Source organism: Myxocyprinus asiaticus, chromosome 22 (assembly GCF_019703515.2).
Source record: "Myxocyprinus asiaticus isolate MX2 ecotype Aquarium Trade chromosome 22, UBuf_Myxa_2, whole genome shotgun sequence".
NCBI lineage: Eukaryota > Metazoa > Chordata > Actinopteri > Cypriniformes > Catostomidae > Myxocyprinus > Myxocyprinus asiaticus.
The window spans coordinates 19,545,176-19,573,109 of NC_059365.1; the positions used below are offsets into that span (position 1 = coordinate 19,545,176).

General features: G+C 40.0%; 2 protein-coding genes across 7 annotated transcripts in view; both read right to left on the reverse strand.

Annotated features, from left to right (window-relative positions):
• Positions 1 to 939: 939 nt before the first annotated feature.
• Positions 940 to 5,045, reverse strand: LOC127412941 (P2Y purinoceptor 4-like). The gene is made up of 2 exons (XM_051649674.1): positions 4,903 to 5,045; positions 940 to 4,409 (listed from the first exon to the last, which is right to left on the reverse strand). Exons 1-2 carry the CDS (start codon positions 4,947 to 4,949, stop codon positions 3,299 to 3,301), a joined length of 1,158 nt encoding a protein of 385 aa, XP_051505634.1. The 5' UTR covers positions 4,950 to 5,045; the 3' UTR covers positions 940 to 3,298.
• Positions 5,046 to 5,634: 589 nt separating this feature from the next.
• Positions 5,635 to 27,934, reverse strand: part of LOC127412866 (phosphatidylinositol 3,4,5-trisphosphate 5-phosphatase 2B-like) — a 36,793-nt gene continuing 14,493 nt past the window's right edge. For 5 of the 6 annotated variants that reach the window (XM_051649546.1, XM_051649549.1, XM_051649550.1 and 2 more), the window contains 18 exons: positions 27,834 to 27,934; positions 27,654 to 27,756; positions 27,342 to 27,538; positions 26,861 to 26,978; positions 26,635 to 26,731; positions 20,620 to 20,758; positions 20,280 to 20,379; positions 20,043 to 20,131; positions 19,572 to 19,653; positions 13,521 to 13,609; positions 12,509 to 12,620; positions 12,286 to 12,374; positions 11,925 to 12,012; positions 11,624 to 11,779; positions 10,424 to 10,502; positions 9,428 to 10,232; positions 9,212 to 9,327; positions 5,635 to 9,001 (listed from right to left, as the gene is read on the reverse strand). In XM_051649546.1, coding sequence (XP_051505506.1) covers positions 8,908 to 9,001; positions 9,212 to 9,327; positions 9,428 to 10,232; positions 10,424 to 10,502; positions 11,624 to 11,779; positions 11,925 to 12,012; positions 12,286 to 12,374; positions 12,509 to 12,620; positions 13,521 to 13,609; positions 19,572 to 19,653; positions 20,043 to 20,131; positions 20,280 to 20,379; positions 20,620 to 20,758; positions 26,635 to 26,731; positions 26,861 to 26,978; positions 27,342 to 27,538; positions 27,654 to 27,756; positions 27,834 to 27,934 — 2,654 coding nt within the window. In that variant the 3' untranslated portion in view covers positions 5,635 to 8,907. The remainder of the gene's footprint in view (positions 9,002 to 9,211; positions 9,328 to 9,427; positions 10,233 to 10,423; positions 10,503 to 11,623; positions 11,780 to 11,924; positions 12,013 to 12,285; positions 12,375 to 12,508; positions 12,621 to 13,520; positions 13,610 to 19,571; positions 19,654 to 20,042; positions 20,132 to 20,279; positions 20,380 to 20,619; positions 20,759 to 26,634; positions 26,732 to 26,860; positions 26,979 to 27,341; positions 27,539 to 27,653; positions 27,757 to 27,833) is intronic. The other variant, XM_051649548.1, reaches the window with a different exon arrangement.

Sequence of the window (27,934 nt, forward strand, 5' to 3'; positions counted from 1 at the left end):
AGTGCCCAAGATAGATGGGAACTCCTTCAGTACGGTTTAAAATGTATCCCAGGGTGATACCTCAAAAAGTTGGTTGAAAAAATGTCAAGAGTACATGTCTGCAAATTCTAGGCAAAGGGTGACTACTTTGAAGATGCTAAAATATAACACAGTTTTGATTTATTTTGGATTTTGTTTAGTCACAACATAGTTCCCATAGTTCCATTTATGTTATTCAATAGTTTTGATAACTTTACTATTATTCTAAAATGTGAAGAAAAAAATTATAATAAAGAATAAGTGTTTCAAAACTTTTGACCGGTAGTGTATATGTATTGTATATAAGCCTCAGCTTACTTGATGCAATTTACTTCCAAACATTCAGGGTGATTTTAGTGGCTTGTTAAACAAAAAGATGGGTAGAGATGTGTTTTAACCTATCCATGACTTTAACAACTCTTTTTTGCAACAAAAGAAGCAGCCAACAGGTCTATTTATTATAGCATGTCAAAGCCATTCCATAGAGAGTTCATGGACACAAGGGTATGATGTCCATGCTCTCTTCATTAAAAATTTAAAATGCCAATGGGGACATCTACTGACCAAAAAAGTGCCTTTCCATGAGAGACTACATAACATCCTTCTGTGTGCAGCTCTTCAAAACATAAAAAATAATCTTAAAAAGCGTTGTTTATAACAGGATGAACACAGTGTTATTTACATTTCGGCATCCGAACTTTAACTTTGAACTCTTGAACTTTCAAACATTACTGAACTCTACACTGGCTATTATGAACCACAAAACACCATTTCTCATAGAAAATGCAATGTGGATCTGAACAATCATTTGTTTAAATAATTTGAAGTATGAGTGCATAATTATCTACTTGTTGACAAATAAATTCAAGTCAAACTTTATTTATAAAGAACATTTAAAAACATTGTATTCAAAGTGCTATACAATTTACAAATAAAACATGTAAAACAACCAAACAATATATAGTAAAAATGCAACCTTTACATAAAAATAAACAAAAATGATCAGTAAACAGTATATTGAATACTATCAAAAGACAATTAATAAAAATAAGACTTAAGGGCATATTTGAAAATAGCTTTAAGATGGTGCAGACCTTACGTGAAAGAGCAGGCTATTCTAAAGTTTTGGAGCAACAACCGAAAAGGCCCGATCACCCATTGACTTGCAGCGCGAACGGGGGACAGATAAAAGAAGCTGATTACCTGATCTGAGCATTCTTGGAGGAGAGTAAGAGTGCAGAAGGTCACTAATGTATTTAGGTGCAAGGCCAGAAAGGGCCTTGTACACAAAGACAGCAATTTTAAAATCAATTCTGAATTTAACGGGAAGCCAGTGTAGAGAAGCTAATACAGGGGAAATGTGATCCCCCTTTTTAATCCCAGTTAAAAATCTAGCTGCCGCATTTTGAACAATCTGCAGACGAGATATAGCAGATTGAGGCAGACCAATATACATCGAATTGCAGTAATCCAGCTGTGATGTAATAAAAGCATGGATCACAGTTTCTAGTTCTTTTTGAGAGAAACTGTTTTAGTTTAGCAATAGACCTTAGATGATAAAAAACTTCCCTTAAAACTTCCAATTACTAATAAAGGCATTTTCTGTCTAATGGATAATTTCTAAATGGGCAGATCCTATTTACAATATCTCCCACTGGTTCAAAAAGCGAGATGTATTTTGGCTCTAACAAAATGTATAATTAAAATTGATTGCAATTATAACAATAAAGAACTAGATATTTGTTTCCCCCCTCAAAGATGGCACCCACATCTTTCCCACAAACTCTGCACAGCATATAGTTGGATATACAACAAGCAGTTCTCACAGTTCCATACACAATAATAAAAAAATAAAATAAAAAAAATACATTATACATAAAAATAAAAATAAAAATTGTAAAGGGGCTAATTATATTTCAGTAAAAAATATAGTACATAAGACATATAACAGAACTTAGCAGCATAACAACACTGTTTCCTAGCATGTTCTGAATGAAACAGGGCTGCCTTTATCAAAAGCATCATATGCCTAAATAGATCTGAGGTACCATCGATCTACTTAGGTTAACGATGCTTTTGGGAAATGCAGCCCAGATCAATTTGCTAAGTATTTTGCAAGCAAAACAAATGGTGCTGTTTCGCTTTGAAAAGACTTACATACAGCCACTTCAAAGCAAATACAAAATACAGTGTAAATACAGTTTGAAATGCAACAAATACTATGGCCAGAGTAATGTAACAAAATAATTATTGTGACTCTAATTAAATTAAAGATGAACATATGAAAATACACAATCACAAACCTTTCCACAGAGGTTATATCAGGAAAATCTCTTTGCACTATGCCAAAAGCGATCTTATTTCCGCCATCATCTTTTTTTTCCCTTCATTCAACCCCGCCATGCAATTACTGACACACACACATGTACAGCCACACAGCTGTACAGCTCCTCCGCCAAATGACAAAAACAGCTATACAAGAAATGAAGCGGCCAAGAGGGGATATCTGCATTTGCGTTTGTTGACTTTACAGCCTCCCTCACAACCATTCACCTTTTCACTCACTGTGCCTCAAATTTTCTCTCAGTTTAATGAAAATAAATGGAAATATAATCCCATTGCATCTTTCTGCTATTTAGGTTAATTATAATGTTTCCAGTCTTCAGAAAAACTGCAAAAATAATAAAGTAGATATTCATTTGAAATTGATAGAAGAATAATTTCAATTATTCAAGAAATACTATGGAACTGCGGTTGAGTTCTCTCAGAGGAGGATTTCAAGTGTTCATTTCCCTCAACGGGACATTCAGACATAATAGAACATACAGTCTTTGTTTTGCCATTTTTGTAGTAATAGTCACAGGCCAGAGTCCATCTCTGGTCTATAGAGTGGGTTTTGTTTTAGGTGTTGATAGTACCTCTACCCTGCCATGTTATGTCCTTGAACAACAGTGAGCAGTTTCAGCAGATAAAATAAACATAGGCATGAATTGGCCATCAGCACTTTTAAAAAATGAGCTGCACTGTTGCTGCATTACATTACTAGTGATAATACTGGATGGCAAAAACATTAGGGGTGCACACTGGAAGCAAACCACATTCCTTCTCTAAAGAGATTCCTTTACTTTCATCTTCACTGTAGTTTACAACAACGCCATCCAGACTTCTTTCGGATTTATGTCTCTGTGGCTTGTCTGCTGACAGAGAATTCATGGGGTCTCAAAAACATATGAGGCAGCATCCTAGATCTGCATTTAAAATAATTACCCAAAATCCATGACTAGAGTTTAGATTCATTGTTGGCTTGGGCATCTGTGTTCTTAAAGACTAGTCCAATATTGTTCTCAGGAGGTGAGTGCACACACACAGTGGATCGGGTGTTGGTCGTCTGTCTTGTGAACACTCTGATGAGTTTAGAGCGGTAGTGATCCCCCGCCAGGAAGTAGAGGATGGGGTCCAAACAGCTATTCATGCTGGCAAGTGGGCGAGTGATTTTATAAGCAAAGTTGACAATATTAAGGGACTGGCAGTTAGCATCTAGAATACGGTAGGTGTAGTAGAGGGAGCGGGTGATATGGAAGGGTACAAAGCAGATTGCAAACACAACCAGCACCACTATGATAAGTTTAATGGACTTTTTCCGGGATGAAATACTCTGTTGACTTTGGGACAGACCCATTCTGGGTTGGCACAGGGCCCGTGCCATTAAACAGTAGCAAATCATGATGACTAGAAATGGCAGAATAAACAGCAGCACCATGACCACTGAGTTGTAGGTAACGTAGTTGTTAAAGTCTTCAGGACTGCTGGTGTCATGACACAAAGTGTCATTGTCCCTCTGAGAAGTGGTGACGAAAATCAGCTTGGGCACCAGGCAGGCTATGACTGATATCCAGACCAAAACACAGACCAGGTGGGAATGACGCGGCTTCAACAAAGTGAGAGTACGAATGGGGTGACAGATGCCAAGGTAGCGGTGCACACTGATGCAAGTGAGGAAAAGGATGCTGCAGTACAAGTTGGCATAGAAAAGAAAGCGCACAATCTTACAGAGTAAAACACCAAATGGCCAATGGCTGCGGTTTGCATAGTAATATATGAGCATTGGCAAAGAGAGCACATAGAGTGTGTCTGACAGAGCCAGATGGAACATATACACTGTACTGGTGTTCCAGGGTCTCATCTTAGTAATGAACATCCATATAGCCACAGAGTTCAGTATCAATCCCAGGAAACACACCAATGAATATGACACAGGTAGAAGGATATACTTGAATTCCTCATTGAAGCGACAGCTAAAATTTGCTTCCTCCATAGACATCGGTATCAATGTGGTGGGAGGAAAGGACAAATTCCTGAAGACACGTTCCCTTAAGAAGGAATTCATTTCCCTGTTTAAATAAAAAAAAAAAAGAAGAAGAAGAAGAAGAAGAAGAAAAAAAAGCTATTTTTAGAAATATATATATATTGTTTTCTGAGACTGTAGTTAGGCAACAACACAGGATAAAGGCAGCTTTCAGTGTAATTCCAAAACATTATGTCTCAAGCCATAAAATCAACATATAGTGGCTGAGAAGTATAAGCAATGTATAGACTATATCTAATTTTGAACTGATCTGCGGTTTGGTCGAAAACGCAAATCAGTTCAAAAGAAAAATTAAGAAATCACATTAATCAAAATACCGAAATAATCTCTTTCGAAACTTCTCCCGTTTACACTAAATCTCTGCCTTTTTATAACCAATCGCAAAACAGCTAACGTGAGACTGAAAACTACATACAATTTTTGCTTTTTCATTTAAGGAGCAGTCTGGATGAAAAAATAAATTAATGTTAGACAGAGAGAGAGCGAGAGAGAGAGAGGAGGACGCAGGGTAAACTTACCGTTTAGTAGAACAATTTAAACTTTTCCCTATTTCAGATCGAAGCATGAACGTAGATGATTAAGGTTAAATGGATGAAAACCCTTCTACTGCCTAAGATATTTAAGTAGCCAGATTTGTCGGATTGAGTTTGTGTTGATATTGTCCCACTTGAATAGTTGAGCGCGTGAGCGGTGGGGCGGAGAATCGGCGCCAATTTAAGATTCTTCAGCGCCTCAGGACGAACACACCTACTGTTAGTTACAGTTTTTGCTTAATATCTAATCACTTTTCTTACATATTCATAACAAAGCTTTTAAAATAGTGAAAACTCTTTAAGTTAAAGGTTATTAATCTTCGATATATAAAAATGAATCACTCTTTTCCTAACTTCTGCAGGAGTTTCTGAACACCTTAGATCACCTCAGTATCATACCTTCGCTTATCAGTTTCTGTCATCTTATCCCATCATACAGACACTAATTTACAATCGAAGCTCATCTCCCGTGCCCTTTAAACACTCTTTGTTAGCTCACGTAACTGATACAGCCTATTTTTTTAATGATAAAATCGTTGAAGTAAAATTATAGGACTACTTTAATCCCAATGCAAACACGGGTTGGTTTATTTCCGTTTTCTATATGCCCTTCAGACATTGGACACTTTTAATCTCTTTATTCCAGGATATATTAAAAACAGGTTTTTGTTGGTTTCGTAGTAGGCTACACAAGCATTTGCGATAAAACACAAGCAGCAGTGAGCCCAAATAAGCCCATCCATCAAAAAAGTTTATATTTTATTTCACTTTGTGTGAGCTACAAACCCTTTGTCTGTTTACATAATGAGTCAGTATTATCAGCTTTGTAACTTTTTCTTTACCACTACAACTAGAGGAAATGTGTGACTTAGGGGTGTGTATACAACCCATAAACTTTCCTTGCAAACTGCATTTTCAGAATCCTCAAAGGCATAAATAGAAATAATAAAGAGAAAATATCTAGTGTTTCCTGTGAGCTCTCAGAAGCTGATTCACATTTGTTTAAATTTAATAAAGAAAAGTTTAAAATAGTACCATTCAACAAATGAGAGGATGGTGGTTGCAAGCAGTAAAGTCACTTGCCGGATCTGATTATCTTTTACAACATATCTATTACACTCAAAAGCAGTCTGAGCGAGACACATTTATATTGCACCCACTCAGATAACAGAGGTAAGGTGTGCTGGTAAGTGAGCATAGTACAAACTATGATCAGTTTTCTTCAGGGAAGACAAGGTCTTACATAGAGGAGCAAGTGTCTTGTATGAAAATCCTCGCATAGTACTCTAAATAAACAGGGCAAAAGGCTACTGCAAGAGAGACCCTTATCTGCTTGTGATCAGTGCAAGCGCCATAACAGGGTGCATGACTGCTTTTGTCTCCTTGAGTTAAAGTTCACACAGAATGTTCACACAATGGTTTTATGACATAAATACAGTTATAAACTGCATATTCCATTAAGTTTTCAAACTACTATATAATTCGACAATTATATATGGCTTACACTTAGTGTTGTAAAAAAAAAAAAAAGAAAAAGAAAAAAAGGCATATTAAATTACAACTCACGATATGTCATGGAATAAAAAATCAGTTGTGTACATGCTGGGGAGATTAGCGAGCATTGCTTGTGCTGACCTGATGGTTAGGCAGAGGGGGCAGTTCTGGGAAAGTGTGTAAATTGTACAAGAATGCGAGTGGGACATTGTGACTCAGGAATGTAATGTGAATGGCAGGCCAGTTAATAGATCAACAGGGAATGCAGTCTGCTCATTATCACTCTTCAGTTCCTGGCCCATATAATAATCTTGTGACTGAGAGTTAATGCAAGCCCGTGCAGAACACACATCTACTCTTTACCTGATTTTGTTTGCTTATTGTGGTTAAAAGATTCAAAACAAAGTCAGAAAAAAATCAGCCAATAATCTATCTATCAATCTGTCTGTCTGTCTGTCTGTCTGTCTGTCTATCTATCCTTTTTATCTTATTGTGTCTCTTAACATTATTAAGAAATCACAAACATTCCAGACTCATTGTTTTTATATGTCTGAGAAAGGCAACTCTATCTAAAAGAGAATTGTACATTTCATTCAAGACCACCTTTTGTATTTTTCAGCAGTCATGGATGGTTAAACATAACTCTTTTTCCATAACTTTATAAAAACCTTCACAATGAACTAAAGTAAACATTACATAACAAAGTAACAATGTATAAATGAAAGTAATAAAGCACTATTTGGCCAAAAGTGGATCTGGACAAACTATGGGGAGGGGGGTGAATCTACTTAATGTAATGCTAACATCATAAATTAGAGAGCAACTGGAATAGTCTTGAGCGTTTTATAGTTTTATATGAAGGAAAAGCAAATAGGAGAACATTTTGCAATCTGTACTAAATCCCTATGGACTCCTCCAGCAAACATTTTATTTTTGCACATTTAAAAGGTAATACATATCCTGGAGTCTGCCATGAATGAATACAGCAAACTTTATTACAAATGAAATGTAAAATTTTGTAATCATAAAGGAGAAAAAAAATTTGATTGCATCATTTATAAAAAATCTCCTAAATACATTATAACCTGATTATAACCATTATAACCTACACACTCTCATGACCAAATGTCACTGGGGCGACTTTTTGCCTGCATTACTAAAATGCCACTCTGATGCCATAAATTCAATTTATCACTGAAATGCCATTGGCTTTTACATCTCATGTGACTGATCTTGTCATGTGACCAATTGCAACAAACTAATAGGTGTGTTCGACTTCATGGAGTGCTGCGCAGGCTGGTTGGCACCTGACTTGAAGCAGTGCATGTAGGTTAGAAATTTTGTTCGACTTTAGTCGGTGCCACCACCGCCTCACCTTGACGTTTGCCGTCAAAGAACCAAGAGACGAAACCAGCTGGCTGATTCAGCCGGTGCAGTTTCTCCAAAGCAGCTTCACAACCTCTGTTGACGGCACAGCTTATTCGTAATTGGCCAGACTCTCCGATGACATGCACTTCATAGGCAAAGTTCGGAATTGCATACTATCTATACTACTCTTACTACTTCTGCCATATCAGTTTAAAAGAGTAGTATGGTAGTATGCCATTACCAAGGTGTTTATTCTGACACCTTCAGTTTGGCTAAACTCTCACAAAACAGTACAATTCTCTTTTCATGCAATCTTCATCTTATATATAATGTTCATATATATAAAAAAAATAATACAAAAAAATCCAAATTATTTATTGGTATTAAAATAATATAGGCTTATTTCAGACTTTCTTCCTGTTCACACATGCACTGTATTTAGCAGGACTTAACCTATTCAAATGAGTGTTTTTTCTGGTTATTATAAGTTACAACCAACAACTGTCTATCTGAATTTCTGTTGCATTCACTTCATCTGCAATAAAGAAAGCAAACATCGCAATCTGCCGTGACTGATACAACGGGAAGCACAAGGTGTCCAACTTGACGGCTTTCTTTTCAACTCCTCCCTTACTGCAAGCATCATATCTCGCCGATCAGTAAGGCAAGGCTCAGTTCAGGTCGAACAAACCTAATGTTTGGATGTATTTTCACACTGAGGAACATTTTTCAGCAATTAAAACGGTTTCACTCTGTTCCTCACACAGAGCTATCTTATGGTTTCAGAAGACTTTAAATGCAGCATAAGCCATTTGGTACTTTATTGTGACTTACACAATCTTTTACATTGTTGGTTGGTTATAGTCTTGTTATATTAATGGTGGTTAGGTTTAGGGATGGGGTTGGGTTGGGTTAGGAGATCTAAAATGTTAATATGATTGTATAATGTAACTAAACGTATATTAATCGCGCAATAAATTCGAAGATTGCTGAGCCTGTGACTGAATCGTCCAAACTGAACTGAGAACAGCATGACAATGACATTTTGCTGATGCAGGCAAAAAGTTAGTATGGTGACATTTTGGTCATGAGACTGCCCTGAACCTGATAGTCTACCAGTCTCTGTGTTCAGTCCCAAATCTTGGGCAGATTCTCCAAGATTCTTCGTCGGTGAGATGGGTTGGACACACCTGCTGCACACAGCTCCTCCTCGGTAATACCCCTACACAAGACCAGAGAACACACTTTTCACTTTTTATATTACTGTGACACATGTAGGGCACTCTTGAGCATTTTTTTCTTTTCTTTTAACAGAAAACCTTTGCTGCTTTGAATCAGTCTCTGAAAAGCATCACAATGAAAAAAATGTGAGATGCACAGGCTGAAGAAGACAGACAATCTCAGAATGTTCTCCTTAGCACATCATCAACACCTGAAGTAGTCAAGATCATCCCAGCCATTGCGGCTGAGGTCCAGAGTGTAGCGCTGCAGACCAAGAGTACTAAGCAGCTCCCGCACCGTTTCTGGGGCTCCATGCAAGACTGACACCTGTTGACACACATCACCTTTGCTATCATGAAAGCTAAAATGAATCACATTTCATAACATATTACATAGAGCACCAATGACAGAAAGTTACTAAACTCACCTCTTTCTCCCAGCAGTAGTTTCTCTCATTAGCTAAACCATAATCATACCCATGATACCTATGCTGAGATGAAATTTTACGAAATTGGTACTTCCTATCTACCGGCTGAAAATCCACCTCACTCAGTGATTTTGCAATTTGAAGGGCAGTTAGTGAGTTGTCTCCTGAAGCTGCATTTGTCTGCTCCACTACCCAGGGTGCAGATGTTTCATCGATGGGATCCCCAGTGGACATATATGGGTAGAGCTTTGGTCCATTTCGCATTGGCATAGGCCGGCCTTCATGATGATAGTCCTTTCGGACTTTTTCCTTCAGTGGCATCTGTATGTCCCGGGAAAAAATGGAATGGTTCATATAAGAAGAATTTGTGAGTTTTTTGACTGGTAATACTGAATCCTGAGTCATATTGTTCTTATGGGATTGTAACTGAAAGGATTGATTTAAGGAGGTCCTGTGTCTCTGGTTTGGTGATATATTAGGGACATCTGGTCCTGGGAAAAGCTGATAAGAGGAAGCAGGCAATGGCAGTTCTCTTGGACTCTCACAAAAGGGTTTGTAGGGTGCTAGGGAGCCAGGAATCTCAATCTCTGTGAAGTCTGGCCTCCGAGTTGACATTTTGCCATTGCTATTACCTCCTGTCACTACAGGGAGCTGTATCACAGTGTCTTTGGCCCACACTACTTGGGACTCTTTGCAGGGTGAGGGAATCTCTTCAACTCTCTGCAACACAGGCATCCCCTCAAAGATGAAGTAAGCAGGATTGGTATAGCTATTTGGGGCTGTGGTGTGTGAGACTGATGGAGCTCTAAAGTGGGAAAAGGAAGCAGAGCCAAGTCAGGAAGCCAAATATCCCATGTGAAAGCTAGCAGATCATATGTACAAGGACATCTGAATAAGGATGTGACTGAAAATAATTTATCATAGAAAAAGTCATAAAGTCACCATTCACAACTTAAAAGCCTATTTGTGTCTGTTTTGTGACTATTTGTGACTCACTGAGTAGGGAATGCACAGGAGGATGGAGACAAATGGTCCTTCGTCTGTTCCTTTTCATCCTTCTTAACACAGAGCCACTCTGTAATGTGCAAAAGACATGTCTAGTGCCAAACTTTACTATAAATATTGTTGAAGTCTAAGTTCAGGGAGTGGCACACTAAGAATCATGTTTCACTGAAGGTCTCAGGATGCATCTTGACAAGATCAGGCAGCAGGGAGCCAAAAGAAGAAGCTACGGTAGATAGAAAAGCAAAATCAAAGCCAAAGCTACAGAGGAACCAAAACAGGAAGAAATCTGAAGGTCAAAGAATGCCCAGAGAGTATTTGAGGAAGTGATAGAGAATAGAGGCCATGTGGATGACCAGGTCAGTCTCCTGACGAATATGTTGCAGTTGTGACTTTTTGCCTCATCATCAATATGTCATTGTCATGCCATTCTCAGCTCAGTTCGGGCGATTCTGTCACAAGCTCCGCAATCTTCAGAGTTATCAAAAAAGCCCCATTAAAGTATTCCAACAAGTCATGCTGTATTCAAAGTCTTCTGAAAGCATCCTTCAGTTCCATGTCAGTAACAGAGTGAAACTGAAGGGTTTAATTGCTGAAAATGTTCCTCTCTGTGAAGACGGTCGCATCTCATTAAAAAAATATACATACATTATAATGTCGCAAACATGACACATAAGAGCATCTAACATTACTGAAGAGGTGGCAAATTTGAATGTCTAAATGAGCTTGAATCAGGATCCGACTGTTATAGCAAATGGGAATGCTGATTTTTGCTGGAAAATTACAAATTGGATCTGTTCTTCACAAAAAGCGATCCCACAGCATTGGATGATCCGGAGTAGAGTGCAGAAATAGCATGGATTATTTTTATGATTATTTTAATGGTGCTTTTCTCTTTTTTTTTTTTTTTTTTTTTTGCTGCAACTTTTGAAACATTGTCCCATGGTAAACAAAACAATGAGCAAAAAACCAATAAATAATAAATCTATAAAGAGTAAATAATGACAGAATTTAAAAATAATTTAATATAAAAATTTAGCGTAAAAAAAAGGAATGCTCCAAAATGCTCAAATATTAGTTGAATATGGCATCATAGTGGCTTTTAATATATGGACCAAGAGCAACATTTTAGTGGTGCAGGCAGAAAGTCCCCCCAGCAAAGTTTGGTCATGAGTGTGTGTTGGGATGACCCACCATAGATCCTTTCCCGGATCCTTCGGCGGTCTGGTGGTACAAAGACCCTGATTCGTCCTCTAATAGAACCCATCTCTTCCCCTCTGTGAGTCAAGCATGTCCCAAATGATTCTGAGAAATTCCCTGTTACCCAGCGAAGAGCCACACAGCACTCACCTAAAATAGCATAATACAGTAAACAAGACCACACTGATTCAACAAAACAATAAAGAGTTTGTTATGAGGTAATGGTTTCTAAAAACCAAACCAATTTTCCAGATAAATGTTATTTTAAAAAGGCTAAATGATCCTGGCAATGTACCATATGACTCAAAGCCATCACATGACTTCACAGAGAACAGCAAGTGCTGATCCTGGAGGTGCTCTAAATCTGAGGAAACTGGGTGAAGCTGAAAAAAGTGTATAAAAAAAAAAAGTGAATGAAGAGAAAAGAAGTTAAAAATGTATTAATCTTCAAATACATATTTCTTTCCTTTTATTTGATAGCTTATTCGAAGTTGGCAACCACAGCTTTAATACCCAAAGCACACTTCTACTATCTACTATCTGCTTGCGCTGTGCATCAACAAAGTTCACCAACAAAAAGTGAAAAGTCCTTATAGAACAAAGCATATGTCACAGAGAAAAATCACCACAATGAGTCAAATTATTTCTATTACAACCTTGGGGAACTGTTTAGAAGACCAGCCAAGTTTGAGAAAACCTGACACCGCACAGCACTGCGAGTCGTTCTCGGCAGAACGGCGAGGCTCTACACAAAGAAAAGGAAAAATCTCAAAAAAGAACTGTCACATTTATCTCATGAACACTCAGTTCAAAAGAAAATAGACCAGCAATAAGGCTTTGCATGCTTGCTAGCCTGACTAATTATTGCACAAATGATACCTTCAAGACAGCGGGAGTGGACCTCAATGAAAAATTTGGCCTTGCTAGCAGTTTTCACTATGGCCTCAATCGCCTTCAGCTCAATGCTGGCTCTCTCTGAACCTGAATCTGCACCCATAAAGAAGAAGAGGAATGTGACCATGGTTATGACACTAGGTGAAACAGTACACTCCATAAAAATACTTATTTTGTATAGCTTAGAGATGCAACAGTTCAGAAAATTGATTTGTATTTCATAGAATTATGTTCTGCAAATTGTAATTTCTCAGTAAAAGTAATTTTAAGGCTTTCTCGTTGGTTGTACTTGTAACTGCTAGTATCCACCTTATTTTTCAGTGTAACAAGGGCACCACCATTATCAACATTGAATGTGGACCTCTTCCATTATAAGCCACCTCCAGCCATTTCAGCAATACAAAAAAACTAATTTATACTGCTTTATATTGCAGGCTGGCAATACATGTGATCATATTACTGTCATTTATTATTATTTTCATAAACACATTGGTTTGGAGCGCATTTAGTTTTACCGTTTTTCGCATTTTGCCATCATTTTATCACACACAGTTGCACAAGCAGATGACTGCATCAATGAATGAGAGATCAGACGCCGAAACGCTTAGCTCCTGTACCGTCTGTCATGGCTACCACAAACTTTAAAAATCAGACCTTAGGATATTATTCTGCTGTACATCCTGTGGTTGTGTCATAGTTTATAAGCCTATTTCACTAAATTCTGGTGGTATTATCCTTCTAGTTATTTACATTGTGGTCAATGACAGCGGAACCTTGTCACACTTGCCGCAAATGCAGCTGCTTCTTTACTTCCACGTTGCAAAATAAGGTGGATAAGCTAGCCTTGAAATCAAGAAAATAGTATTTAGTGGCAAGGGGTGGTTCCTTAATGTAATGCATAGTCAGCAACCTCTCATATAACTCCTCTGGTTATTATGAAATGCCCTATTAGTAAAAAAACAAAATAAAAAAACAAAAGCTGAATAGGACTAGGCCTACCTGTTCTTGGAAACTGTGATATCACACCCACTTCAAAAGTAGCAAAAACAGGAGAGTGATCACTGGTGAAGATGTCATCTGTGCAACCTAATGAACAGATCCATAGGATAAGTTTGACATTTTTATATTATGACTGTATATGTTTTTTGCCAGTTACTTTCACTGTGTTGCCTGTCTTCCCAGCGCTGTTCCTGATTATGTGTTTCTGAGATTATAACAAAATGTTGTCCTATTTTAATGAGTATGCACCAAACACAACACAAGCTCAGTGTTTCTTGGGTCCAGGTCAGTTACCCCCTCTATAACTTCTTAAGAGTGTTTACTAGTTTTATAATCAATACTTCCCTTTTTAACTATACTGTGGTGCATGCTTACAAAATGCATTCAATTCATAATGCTAAATATTGTTTTGAGATTTTGTTTTAATATAATGGCAATTTATCATTAGAAATAGGAGCCATTCTGTGACTACTGACTAACTGATTACTAGACTGAGGTAGAATTACATATTAATGCCTACTATTACATATTACGGATAATAACATTTCATGTCCTTTTTACACTTATTTTTTAAGCATTGTTAGTGTTGGCTATGATCACACATATGCACAGGCATAATACATGTTGGAGGCTTATTCTTAGGATGCTGAATTCACATGTTTTTTGAGCAGTTAGACAGGATATGACTCTGAATGTGAACCACAGACCAGGGTGGGAGAGTCTACAATCGTACCCAAAGAAAACCTTTATAGTGAAATGTAGCAACACAAATCTCATGCTAAAATGCTAAAATAGCAATCCATTGTTTTAGTTACTCCCTTCAAGCTAAAGTGTAAACCAACAAAGAAGTTTGTCTAGCTAGTTTATTTATAATGAAGAGCTTGAACTGTTGTGCACTGAATGATAGCAGCTAGTTATGGCTGCTACAAGAACTACATTTGACATTAGCAAGGCAAAAATCAATTGGTCTTTTCTAGTGCCCGACCGATTTATCGGCCGATATTAGCCTTTCACAGATATATTGGTATTGGCGTATATGTTTACCGATATGCGCAGATATGAAAACATTTTTCAGAACATAGAATGCAGAAAAAAATGCTTTAGTTTTAGAACTGGTGTCATAATGTAGTTTGTCCAGCAGAGTGCGCTCTGACTCCATTGTTTACAGAGCTTAGCTGACTGTGGTTCTGGTGGCAGTGGTTCTGCAGACAGTGCGGAGATAAGCGGTGTGGTGTTAAGAGGTGTCTTCACAGTAAGTTGCTAACTAGTTTGTGAAATACATACTGGAAAGTTAATAAACAATGACCCCATAATTTTCCCTTTTCAATATAACTAATATAACATTAACCCTGTCCCTGACCACCATGTCACTAATTTTTATCACATCTGTTTGCTATGTTAGCCAGCTATAGTTTGTCAGAGCATCTTTTTGCAGCTCAGCAGACAACAGTGCGGTGGTGGATTGTGTCAGTTGAGTGTTGATTTCATGCTACGTTTTTACCTAGTTGGTGAGAGGCAATGCTGGAAAGTAAATAAAGTCCATCTTTTCTCTCCGTGACAACGAGCTTATAGCTAACTAGCTAACCACATAGCTACTTTCATACCTTGTCAGCTGAGTGGAAGCTAATGTGTAATCATGTTTTGTTCAGGATTCGCAATTTGGTATCCCCTTCAACTGAACAGTTCCAGTCGTTGCATTTACAAAATGTAATATTTAAAAGTCTGGTTCCCTATCTGTCACTCACTTTATGTTGTGTCGATGTAGTGACACTAGGGGTCGCCCTTGGGAGCCCCAAACACCTCTGATCTTTGAGAAAAGACCAATAGGAATTGGCGAGTGGAATTTGCATGCCACTCCCCCGGAAGTACAGGTATAAAAGGAGCTGGCTCGCAACCACTCATTCAGATTTTTTCTTCGGAGCCGAGCAGTTGTGTTCAGTGAGCTGAATCCTCTGCCATTCCATTCACCTCTAAAAAACTGTTGGAGTTTACGGCGCATTATAGTGGCTTCTCCCCCTCGCGCACCGGTGGAGTGCAGAGAATGCCCCTGGGCACTTCGACAGTCTAAAAGAGTATATATTTGTAAAGGTTTCAACAGGAAGGAAGCGGGAAGCGGGTTGGCAGTCCAGGTAAATCAGCTTTTTTTCAAGCGTTCAGCTTCACAGACAAATTATAGGATTTTCAACTTCACAAACAAAGAGCAGGCTTTTCAGCTTCATAAACAAAGAGCAGGCTTTTCAGCTTCATAACACTAAACAGGATTTCAGATACAGACGTGGCTTTTCAGCTTCACGCAACTCTCTCTCCCCAGTGACAGACACACGACCACATCCCACTCCACATACCCCCACCGCCCGACTCAGGCCCGGGCAACGTCCGGCCTGCCAACTCCCCCCCATTCCTGGAGAGGAAATCAGCCACAACCATCTGTGGCCCCGGCCTGTGGACCACCTTAAATTTGAAGGGCTGAAGTGCCAAGTACCAACAAGTGATCCGCGCATTGGTATCCTTCATGCGGTGGAGCCACTGAAGCGGGGTGTGATCCGAGTGGAGGATGCAGGCCTGCCCCAGCAGGTAGTAGCGGAGGGTTAGGACCGCCCACTTGATGGCAAAACACTCTTTCTCGATGGTGCTGTACTTAGTCTCTCTCAAAGAGAGCTTACGACTAATGTACAGCACAGGGCGCTCCACACCCTCCACCTCCTGCAAAAGCATGGCCCCCAAACCCCTCTCTGATGCATCCGTCTGTAAAATAAAAGGGAGAGAGAAGTTAGGAGCATGTAAAAGCGGCCCGCCACAGAGTGCAGATTTCACTCTCGTGAAAGCCTGTTGGCACGCCTCCGTCCACTGGACCAGATCTGGTGCCCCCTTTTTAGTGAGATCAGTCAAGGGGCTGGTGACATCAGAAAAATTAGGAACAAACCTTCTGTAATAGCCAGCCAGCCCCATGAACTGTCTCACCTCCTTTTGGGACTTGGGACATGGGCAGGCCCCTGTCGCTGCGGTCTTATCAATTTGGCGACGTACCTGCCCATGACCCAAGTGGAAGCCCAGATACCGTACTTCCACCCGCCCAATTGCACACTTTTTCCGCACCAGAGTGTGGATGACTTCGCCCAGCGGTGAGGTGTCTATGGCGACCAGTCTTCTTCCTTCGATGTCCCGGGTTTTGGCACCAGTGTAAAGGTTCCAACAGGAAGGAAGCAGGAAGCGGGTTGGCAGTCCAGGTAAATCAGCTTTTATTCAAGCATTCAGCTTCACAGACAAAGTATATTCTTTTCAGCTTCACAAACAAAGAGCAGGCTTTTCAGCTTCATAAACAAAGAGCAGGCTTTTCAGCCTCATAACACTAAACAGGCTTTCGGATACTGACGTGGCTTTTCAGTTTCACGCAACTCTCTCTCCCCAGTGACAGACACACAAACACATCCCACTCCACAATATTCTTGCAATAAAAGAGTATATTTTCCCTACAAAAAGTGTGGCACTGACGGAGAGTGTCTTTTTAAAGATGCCTTTCCATCTGTGTTTAATTCCTGGCTGCGGTCGTTACCTCTCCGCTTCCGATGGCCACGATCGCTGTCTTACGTGTTTGGGCGCTGCCCACGCGGAGACAGCGTCCGTGGACGGGTTATGTTCTCACTGCGAGAACATGACCATGGCAAAGTTGCGGTCACGGCTTTCCTTCATTAGAGGGAACCCCAGTGGCTCCCTGCCACGGTCCTTCTACCTACGGGTTTGAGGCCATGTCGGTTAGCACTGGGGGCAATTTGGGGACCCCAATGGGAGCCGCTCCACCGGGTAAACCTCCACGGACCTCCCATTCCCCAATACACTCGTTTGCCCCGGTCGAGTTCTGGGATGAGACTGCTGGCTCGTCTCAGGGCGAGTTCGCGATCTCATTCGTCGCTCGCGAAGTGGATGAGCTCTCAATTGCAGCATCGGAGAGCGGGCTGGTCCAGTCTGACGCCGAGGACTCGACTGGGCTCCCACCTTCGCGTGCGGTCGCCCAGTCGCAGGCTGACGTGGAGCTGGTGGCCATGCTTGCCCAGGCGGCTGCGAGCGTCGGGTTGGACGAGGGTAGTTCTGACCCGGGATTGATGCAGGAGCTGTGCTCAGCGACCGATCTCGCTCTCCGGGTGACGAAGGTCACGGTGCGGACTCTTGGGCAGGCGATGTCCACCCTGGTGGTCTAGGAGAGCCACCTATGGCTCAACTTGGGCGAGATGAGGGAAGCTGACATGGTACGGTTCCTTGACGCTCCCATCTCCCAGGTCGGCCTATTCGGCGACACCGTTGAGGAATTTGCCCAGCAGTTCTCAGCAATTAAGCAGACGGAGGCTATTCAGCACTTCCTGCCCCAGCGCGGATCAAGATCCCACACCCCATCTGCTCATCACCAGTGGAAGCAGATGACCCCCGTCTCACGGCCCGCCGCCAAGAACTTGAGGAAGGCTTCTAGCTGCCCCTGAGATGGGTGACCCAGGCATGTGGAGACCTGCTGCAGGCCTAGAGATGGTAAGCAGACCACTCCATCCCCCAGTGGAGGGCAGGGAGGAGAATCCTTTGTTGCCTTTTCTTTGATTCGCCACATGCCCGAAAGGCTGCTGTACCCAAATGTTCAGAAAAGGAGTGGTTTCCTCATTTCCTGGGTCACACACCCAGTGTTTAGAGGCATGAGGAGGTTGAATCCTCCCAGACCATGCCTTATTCCCTCATCTCTCCGTGGTCCATCGGGGAGCCCCGTTTGAGCCTTGGAGTCAGTTGAGCTAAAGGTAGTCTCTTGAAGACTGCCCTCCTGACTGAGCTCACATCCATCAAGAGGGTAGGGGAACTGCAGGTGTTCCCTGTCAGTGACACATGCCTGGAGTTCGGTCCGGAATACTCTCACGTGGTCCTGAGGCCCTGACTGAGCTATATGCCCATGGTTCCCACGACCCCGTTTAGGGATCAGGTGGTGAACCTGCAAGCGAAGCTGCCCCAGGAGGAGGCAGACTGAGACTTTTCATTGGTGTGTCTGGTGCGTGCTTTGTGCATCTACTTGGATCGCACACAGAGCTGTAGATGCTCTGAGCAGCTCTTTGTCTGCTTCGGAGGACAGCGGAATGGGAGCGCTGCCTCCAAACAGAGGATCGCCCACTGGGTCATTGACGCTATCGCTTTGGCATACCACGCCCAGGACGTGCCGACCCCTTTGGTGCTTCAAGCACACACCACCAGGAGTGTGGCGGCCTCCTGGGCCCTGACCAATGGCGCCTCCACCGTTGAAAGTTTCCCCTGAACTTGAATAGCAGAATACGGTGCAACACCGCTGCCGCTGTTTATCGCTTGACTCGGCAGGTGTAAATGCTTCTTGTTTTACAACCTGCCCCTAATTGACTGGAAGTATTAAAATAGTCAGCATTTGACTGATACTAAACAGTACTACTGATGTTTATTTAGCTATTTATGTTATTTTAATTATTTATTTATTTAAATGGTCAGCAACTGACTGATACTAAACATACAGTACTGATTTTTATTTAGCTATCATTTTAATTTATTCTCTATTTAAATGGTCAGCCATTGACTGATACTGAACATACTACTAATGTTTATTTAGCTATTTATTGTATTTTTATTTATTTATTTTCTCAGTGTTCATTTCTAGAATTTGCTGACAATGTATAATAACAATGGCAAATATCTTTTGATAAAAAAAATTTGTTTAAGAAAGCAGCCTTCTGAGTACCTTTGCATAGTCATATCGGTGCAAAATCGATGCACAATCCACATAGAAAAAGTCCGTTTTCATTCCAGCTCAAAAATTTGCTATATCGGCCACCATATCGGTAATCTGTGAATTTCCCCCCTCTAAAATCGGTATCAGTATCGGTCTCAAAAATCCCATATCGGTTGGGCTCTAGTCTTTTCTCATTTTCATGTGATTTGATAGTTTCTGACACAGTAAATTGAATAGGAAATTAAACAAATACACATGATTGACTCATGAGTTTGAATTGAATGTACTTCAGGTTGTGGTTGAGAATGAAAATAGGGTGGAACATACCATATGAGGTACAGGTAATGTGAGATTCTGGGTAGGACTTCCACAGAACTCGGTCACACCATGAAGGCCCGTTGACTTGCACCTAAGAAAAGATTCAGAATTAAACTAGTTTTTTTCCATGTTCTGCGCTTATTCCAAACAATTATATTAGCTAAAACAAGGAAATAAAAACTTTAATATTCAATATTTACACAAACATAATCATTAAATTATTTTTCATCAAATTGCAAAGGCAAAATGCAGTAACTACATATTAAAAATTAGGTCTCTTTGACTACGATTTTTCCGTGACAGGGTTTGGCTCAACTATGATTAAGAGAAAACAGTGAAAAAGTGTGAAAATTGCAGTAATGACAAAATTCACTCTAGAACCAACTAACTTTTAAGCCATTTTTCTCAGTGTTAGAGCAGGTACTGCATTTTGCCGTTGTAGGGCAGAAGAGACAGAATGAATGAAATAGAAAGTCTTACTCTACTAGACTTGTATTTCTGCCATAGATAGCAGTCTCTAGAACCACGTTCATACCGATAGGTGGGTGGAAACAAAATCTTCTCCTCCTCTTAACAGACAGAGCAAAAACAAAGTGAGCTATAAAATGTCTATTAAAACTTTTTTTTCTGTCCTATGGTTGTTGTATAACCACATTTATTTATTCCATGTTTGTGTCTGATATCCGTGGGAGGGGAAGAGCAGCTTGTGGTTCTTACTAAAGTTAAAAAAGGCTTTTCTTCTATGCCGCTCTCTGGCCAATTGGTCTGCAGACATCAGCTCCTCAAATTCTCGCTTGGAAACATGCTTTAATATGTCCTGCAAAATAGAGACCAAAAGTCACTTGACCATGAATATCAGATACAGTATAAGCAAACATAAGGATATTCAGAACTTTTAAATTAATATCTGAGCCAACAAATGGCTTAATGTTTTTCTGAAACATACTGTATGTTTAAATTATAATAATCAATAATTATAATAATTATAATAAAACAAAAATAATACAGGAATTGACTAATATCTAGACAGAAAGAAATTTAAGATAAGATATTTGACCAGTGCATCCAGGTCCAGGCGGTAGTTGAGGTCTCCACACCAGAAGAGATGATTGAAACGAAGGCTGATGTCAAAAGTGCTGAGCTGTTTTTCTCCAAGAGACAACAGCCTAAGGATGTCCTGAAAATTGTGGTTCCTTCTGAGAGAAGAAAGAGGAACAACACACAAAATACACTCTCACAAACTTAAGGTAACAAACATGCCTACTACCATAAGGATGCCACAAGGAAAAATGTTTTGCTCAAGCTTTGCTCTTTCAGAGTAAAAGATAATTATTTCGGGTTCAGTACAAGTTAAGCTTATTCGACAGCATTTATACAAAAGCAAAAATCTGGGTCACATTGAGGCACTCACAATGGAAGTGAAGTGGCCAATCCGTAAATGTTAAAATACTATTTCAAAAGTATAGTCACAATACATAAACAATATGTGTGTTAACAGGATTTTAGTGTGATAAAATCACTTAATAACCTTTTCTGTGCAAAGTTGTAGCCAATTTTACAATTTCATTTCCATGTGATGTAATGTAAATAAAAACTAAAATGGGGAGTCGCGTGGCACCATGTGGGGGTCGGACATGTAAACGGCGAGCTCTGCGCACTTTGCTAGTTTTTAATTATTTTTGTCATAAACCAGTGAGATTCGATACACCCTGCTACATAACTGTTCTATGAAGTCAACATGGCAAAGAATTCAAAATCCTCAGGCTCTGGAGATATTAAAAGACATGCTCAAGCTGATACCTCTGACAGGGCCACAGACTAGGGACTCGGTTTGGATGGTGCGGTGGGAGAAATACAACGCCAACTGGCAAGCATGTCTGTGATGCTGACGAAGGTTGTTGCTGACCTGCAAGATCTTGCTGTAATATGTAGATCGATTACGGCGATGGAGGTGAAATTCTCTAAGCTGGTTACAAGATTGTCGGACACCGAGAAATGGATCGATTATCTGGAGTCATCGGAGAGGGAATTAGCTGCTAATCTGCTAGCAACCAAGACAGACTTGGAACGCATTTGGGAAAAGTTGGAAGACCTTGAGAATCGTAATCGGTGAAACAACGTCCGAATTGTTGGAATTCCTGAGCATGAAGAAGGTCGAGATATGGTGAAATTCCTAGGCGAGCTCTTCCCGAGTCTGCTCGACATAACAGGCCATAAGCTGAAAATAGAGCAAATGTTATGTAATTCTGTTTCACAAAATTTTTATAGAAGCACCAGACTTGAGCAATCCGACTGCAAATTTGTCACGGGGGACTCTCGTAGGTGTACATGGATTGTTTGAGTTTAGAGGGATGGACGCCAATTGGCACTGTCATGCGCAGGGTTAATGCACACATTTTTCTTTTTTCTGTTTGTTTGGTTCAGGGGGGAAGTTCGGGGTTTGATTGTTGAACTAATGTTGAATGTGGTCTTTATAATCTTATTTTTGACACTCAGTCTATTTTTTGTAATATATCAAAATGCGAGTGGATTGTCTCTCTCCACGTCGAATGTGAATGGGTTGGGGAACCCCATAAAAAGAAGGAAGGTTATTTCTTTTCTTAAACGTAAGAAATATGATATTGTGTTTCTTCAAGAAACGCATCTTTCCATGCAGGAAGCTGAAAAATTTGGGAAGAGCAGGGGAGCAGGGGAGTCAATACATTGATAAGTAAAAATCTACAATTGAAATGTCTCAAACAGATTAAAGATAAATTAGGGAGAGTCATTATTGTTTTGGCAGAAATTCAGGGGCAAAGGTTGATTTTGGCTAATATTTACGTACCTAACGCTGATGATCAGGGCTTTTTATAGATCTTGAAGAGATGTTGCAAACTGCTGGCACCCCTCATGTAATATTGGGAGGAGAATTTAATCTATTGATGGATTCAGTCCTTGATCATAGTGAAGCAAAATTGTGCAAGCCCCTACAGCATCATTGACGCTTCACAGGATATGTAAAAATTTTGGTCCTACAGATATTTGGAGACTTTTAAACCCATCTGGGAGGGACTATAAATTTTTTTCATCAGTCCATAAGATTTACTCTAGAATATATATTTTTTATATCTAAGTCCCCCATTTCATCTGTTGTTGATTGCTCAATTGGAAACATCTTAGTCTCAGATCATGCCCTGGTGAGTTTAGAGGTGTTGCCACACATTGAGAAAAAGAAATCATATAGCTGGCGCTTTAATGTGTCCCTTTTGCAAAATCCTGATTTTCAGCAAATGATAAAGGCTGAAATCAGTGTTTATATGGAGACCAACTGGTCCTCAGTATCCTCTGTGGGCGTGGCTTGGGAGGCACTTAAGGTGGTTCTTAGGGGTCAGATCATACAGTATGCCTCATTCATCAAAAAATCCAAAGCACGAGAACTCGTGGAGTTGGAAGGGAATATTAAAAGTGCAGTTATCACAGAAGGTGGAATTTTGGCTATTCAGGGCAAGACAGTCATACTTTGAGTCGGGGGACAAAAAAGGGAAGCTTTTAGCTAGATTCATAAAACAGAGAGAGTCTTTTTCTACCATTCCCTCAGTGAAATCTGCTGGTGGTGAAATATTTACCTTGGCCATTGATATTAATAATGCTTTTAAAGAATTCTATCTTGATCTCTATAGTTCCACGTCTTTGTCTACTTATGAGGATATTAGAAATTTTGTGGAACCATTAGAACTCCCTAAACTGACGACTGAGCAAAACAATTATCTTGATTCTGAGATAACCTACAGGCACGGACTCTCCTACAGGCAAGGCTCTGGGGCCAGATGGTTTTGCCGCTGAGTTTTTTAGATCTTATGCTACAGAACTGGTTCCACTTTTGTTAGAAGTTTATACAGAATCATTAAAGAATGGAAAGCTTCCGCCAACCATGACACAAGCCCGGATCAGTCTGATTCTTAAAAAAGACAAAGATCCAAGTGAGTGTAAAAGTTACCGTCCAATTTCCCTGATCCTGCTAGACATTAAAATATTGTCCAAAATTTTGGCTAACCGATTAATTTATGACATCTCTTATACATATAGATCAGGTGGGGTTTATTCTGGGCCGCAGCTCTTCTGACAACATTAGGCATCTCATCAATATTATATGCTCAGTGGCGAATGAGCAGACTCCGGTCGCTGCCATCTCACTTGACGCTGAAAAGGCATTTGATATGGTAGAATGGGATTATCTTTTTAAGATTTTGGAAATATACGGTTCGGGAATACTTTTATTGGATGGATTATGTTTCTTTATAGACACCCGGTAGCGGCGGTACAAACAAATGGATTAATTTCAGATTATTTTACTCTGGATAGGGGCACCTGGCAGGGTTGCCCTCTTTCCCCGTTATTGTTCTGTCTTGCCCTGGAACCATTAGCAGCTACGATAAGAAGGGAAGATGATTTTCCATGGGTGGGTGGTGGGAGGTGTGGCGCATAAGCTTTTACTTTATGCAGATTATATTTTATTATTCGTCTCCGACCCCACTAGATCTATGCCTTGCCTCCACATAATTATTAATTCCTTTTCTAAGTTCTCAGGATACAGAGTTAATTGATCTAAATCCGAAGTTTTGACTCTGACAGCATACTGCTTACTAACGGCTTTCCAGCCGGGCACCTTCCAGTGGCCCAAACAAGGTATTAAGTATTTGGGCATTTTATTCCCAGCAAATTTCTCTGATTTAGTTAATTTTGATCCCTTATTAAAAAGTTTTTCGAGTGATGAGGGCAGGTGGGTTTCATTACATTTATCTATGATTGGGAAGGTTAATGTTATTAAAATGAATTGTATTCCAAAATTTAACTACCTGCTACAATCTCTCCTGGTAGATGTCCCCCTCTCTTATTTCAAGCAATTTGATAACATAGCAAAGTCCTTCATTTGGAATGGTAAGCGTCCCAGATTACATTTCAATAAATAACATAGGCCGATTGACAAAGGTGGGCTAGGCCTACCCAAGATTTTGTTTTATTACTGTACATTCGGTCTCAGACATTTGGCTTATTGGGAATTTCCACCCGAGAGAGCCCCTCCCTGGTTTGGTATTGAACAGGAAGTTCTTGCCAGTATTTTGCCATTGCAAATCCTTTCTATCAATCTAATCTGAGAAGTTAAGTTACACCCCGTTATCTCGCATTTACACTCGGTATGGACAAGAGTGTCCAGAGTGTTTAACTCTGACATTTATTTAAATGTTGCCTCAAGCATATGGCAGAACCCAAAATTATGTATTAATAAGTCCCCTTTCTGCTGGTCAGAGTGGATTGTGAAGGAGGTTAATACAGTCGGTGACCTATATGAGAGTGGAGTGTTGATATCTTTAGAAAATTTGGTTCAACATTTTGGGATCCCCAGATCTCAGTTTTATAGGTATTTACAACTGCACCACCTGCTCTGTACTATTTTTGGGAGCAGCATACTCCCAAATACTCTGGGAGCAGTGATTACTGCTTTTGGAAAAGGTTATGAGGCATCAGTGTATTACTCCCTGCTAACTCAGAGTCTGGGGGATGGAGCTTTAACATCTATCAAGAGATTATGGGAGAAAGATTTCAACTTGGTATTGGAGGTGGGAATGTGGGCTAGGATTTTAAAAAACATCATGTCTGCATCTAGTGATGCAAGGGTGCGTCTTATGCAATTCAAGATTTTACATAGATTTTATTGGACCCCCTCTAGATTGTATAGGCTTGGTCTTAAAGACACACCCACCTGCTGGCGATGCCAATCGGAGAATGGAGACACGGCCCATGTTTTTTGGTGGTGTAATGAGATCCAGAAATTCTGGTTGAAGGTTCAGAATTTTGTGTGTGATGTGGTGGGCACTCGGGTTTCGTTTTGCCCCAGACTCTATGTTTTGGGCGATGGGGCGGTCATCGATGTGGCAGATTATTTTGAGTGGTTGGAGGTCAGCTGGTGCACCCCAATTTTGGGAGTGGTGCACGGAGATGGGGAGGGTGGCGGCTTTTGAATGGGTGTCATTGGGAAGACGAGGTAACCGTTGTTGTTTGTATATATATATATATATGTGTGTGTGTGTGTGTGTGTGTGTGTGTGTGTGTTTGCTTTTCTTTTTTATTGTAAGATTGAATAAAAAATGTTAATTACAAAAAAAACTAAAATGACTGTAAAAATACTTTAAACAACTTCACAGTTCAAATAATACATGAGTTTTAACAAAATAATTATTGTAAGTATTTTCATAAAATTATAAGCTTCACATTTCTGCCTTTAAACCTTCAAAAATTGTATTCACTTCCATTGTAAATGCTTCACTGTAACCTTGATTTTTGCTTTTTTTTAAAAGAAAAGGAGGGTTGAGTCGAAGTAAATTTTTGTGGTAATCAACATTATGCCACGAATGCTGTCGATTGAGCTCGACTTGTATTGAACCCGGAATATTCCTCTAATGGAGATCTTAGTTATGTATCAACTTTGTCTCAGATGTTTCTTCTAAAATTCCTTTGGGGTAATTAATAATAGAGACAACTGTTTACATCAGCAAGAGTATGGAGCTATAAAATTAATGGCAATTATTTAGAAAATTTTGAAGCTAAATGTTTTGACTTCATATTGAAATCTCTGACTTTTTGTAAATGTTGGTATATTGACAAATCTGAGCAATATTTGTGAGATCTCTTCTGAAACCATAGAAGAGACACATGTTAGATTACTTGGGTCTTTTTTTCTGGAAAGCAGGAGACAATCAAAAGTCTCTGTTTGATATTTACATTTTTACATTTATGCATTTTGCAGACGCTTTTATCCAAAGCGACTTACAGTGCACTTATTACAGGGACAATCCCCCCGGAGCAATCTGGAGTTAAGTGCCTTGCTCAATGACACAATGGTCGTGGCTGTGGGGATCGAACCGGCAACCTTCTGATTACCAGTTCTGTGCTTTCTGTGCTTGATATCGGTGTAATCTTCATTTAATATTAATTGAGACAGTAAAGAGATATCATTTGTGACTTTTCCTGTGGATGATTCACTCTTAAGCTGGGTAAGTAATGTAAGAGAGCTGTCTTATATGTGTGTGAATACCTGAGTGCTTTATCACTACCAGAAGTCAGATGGCAGTTCACAAAGCCCATTGAGGTACCATTAAAGAGGAGAGAAACCCCTACTGCACCCTTATTCCCTGTCAGCACCAAGACAAACAAATTAATCTTGACATGATCATTTATCATTTAGGGTTTGCTTTGCTGCCAGATAAAAAAGAAGGGAAGATGGAGAACTAAGAGGAATAAATGAAAGAATGACCAAGTACCAAGTGTGTTTCCCAAGCCAGTTTTTACACTAGCTGTGTTTACTTGAGTGATGCGTCCTTCGTGCTCTGGTTTCACAAACACTGCAAGTCTGATATTCCAAAGGGACTGCACTGCCACCTACAGGACAAACACAAACAACACACTCTACCTCTTACAATTCTGACACACTCGAAAATGCAATCTAACGACATGGAGTTTTCCATCTCAAGATTTGTTCAACCAAAGATGCTTTAGACTGCTTTTATAATACTTTTAATGTGCTTTTTTGTGTCTTTTTTAGAGCTTGACAGCCCCAGTCTTCATTCACTTTCATTATATGGAATAAAGTAACCAGAACATTCCGTAAAAATTCCCCTTCTGTTCTATGGAAGAAAGGCATACAGGTTTGGAATGACATGATAGAATTTTCATTTTTAGCTTTACTCTCTTAAGAAAGATTTGTGATCACTATAAGAGTTTCGGATTTTAAAAATGTCCAACCTGTTTGAAGTCAATATTGGTTGCATTCCGGAGTGTGGCTTTGATGTGTTCAGCCCACTCTCTCTCGCCCTGCGGGTTGTCCTGAGTACCCACTGCATAGATATCATGAGGCACTGAGCAAATGGACTCATCTGGGGTGAGACCCAGACCACAGCAAGTAACCCAGGACTGCAGTGAACTGGGTGGAGGGGTTCCCCCTGCAGGCAAAAAGCAAATACAGCAGTGAAATGTTTTGCTGCAACTGATAAAAATTCATCCCACAACAATATCTTTCTTTACGTTACAGCATAATGATACAATGTGTATTGATACCCATGTTCCAGGTGCCCACAAACACAGAGATGATGTCAAGCTCAGACTGCTGGGAGTGTGCAGCTTTCATAAGCTGCAGCAGACGACAGAAGGCTTCTCGTTTCTGTAGGGGACACATTAGTACATAGTTAAATTTAGATGTATTTTCTTAGGCAAGCCAATTTAAATTGTTCTCCTCACCTTTATGCTCTCAAAGACCAGTTCTCTCGCAGGGTTGTGATGACTGTCTACGACTATCTTCAGCTTGGCAGGTCCTCTCTGAAACTTCACCAACTGCACAA

What these genes read in the sequence shown, in the direction of transcription:
- LOC127412941 (XM_051649674.1), bottom strand. Translation starts at nt 4,949, where the DNA reads ATGCTTCGATCTGAAATAGGGAAAAGTTTAAATTGTTCTACTAAACG. An exon ending in TTAAATTGTTCTACTAAACG is followed by an intron (nt 4,410 to 4,902) that starts GTAAGTTTACCC and finishes TTATTTAAACAG; the next exon opens with GGAAATGAATTCCTTCTTAA.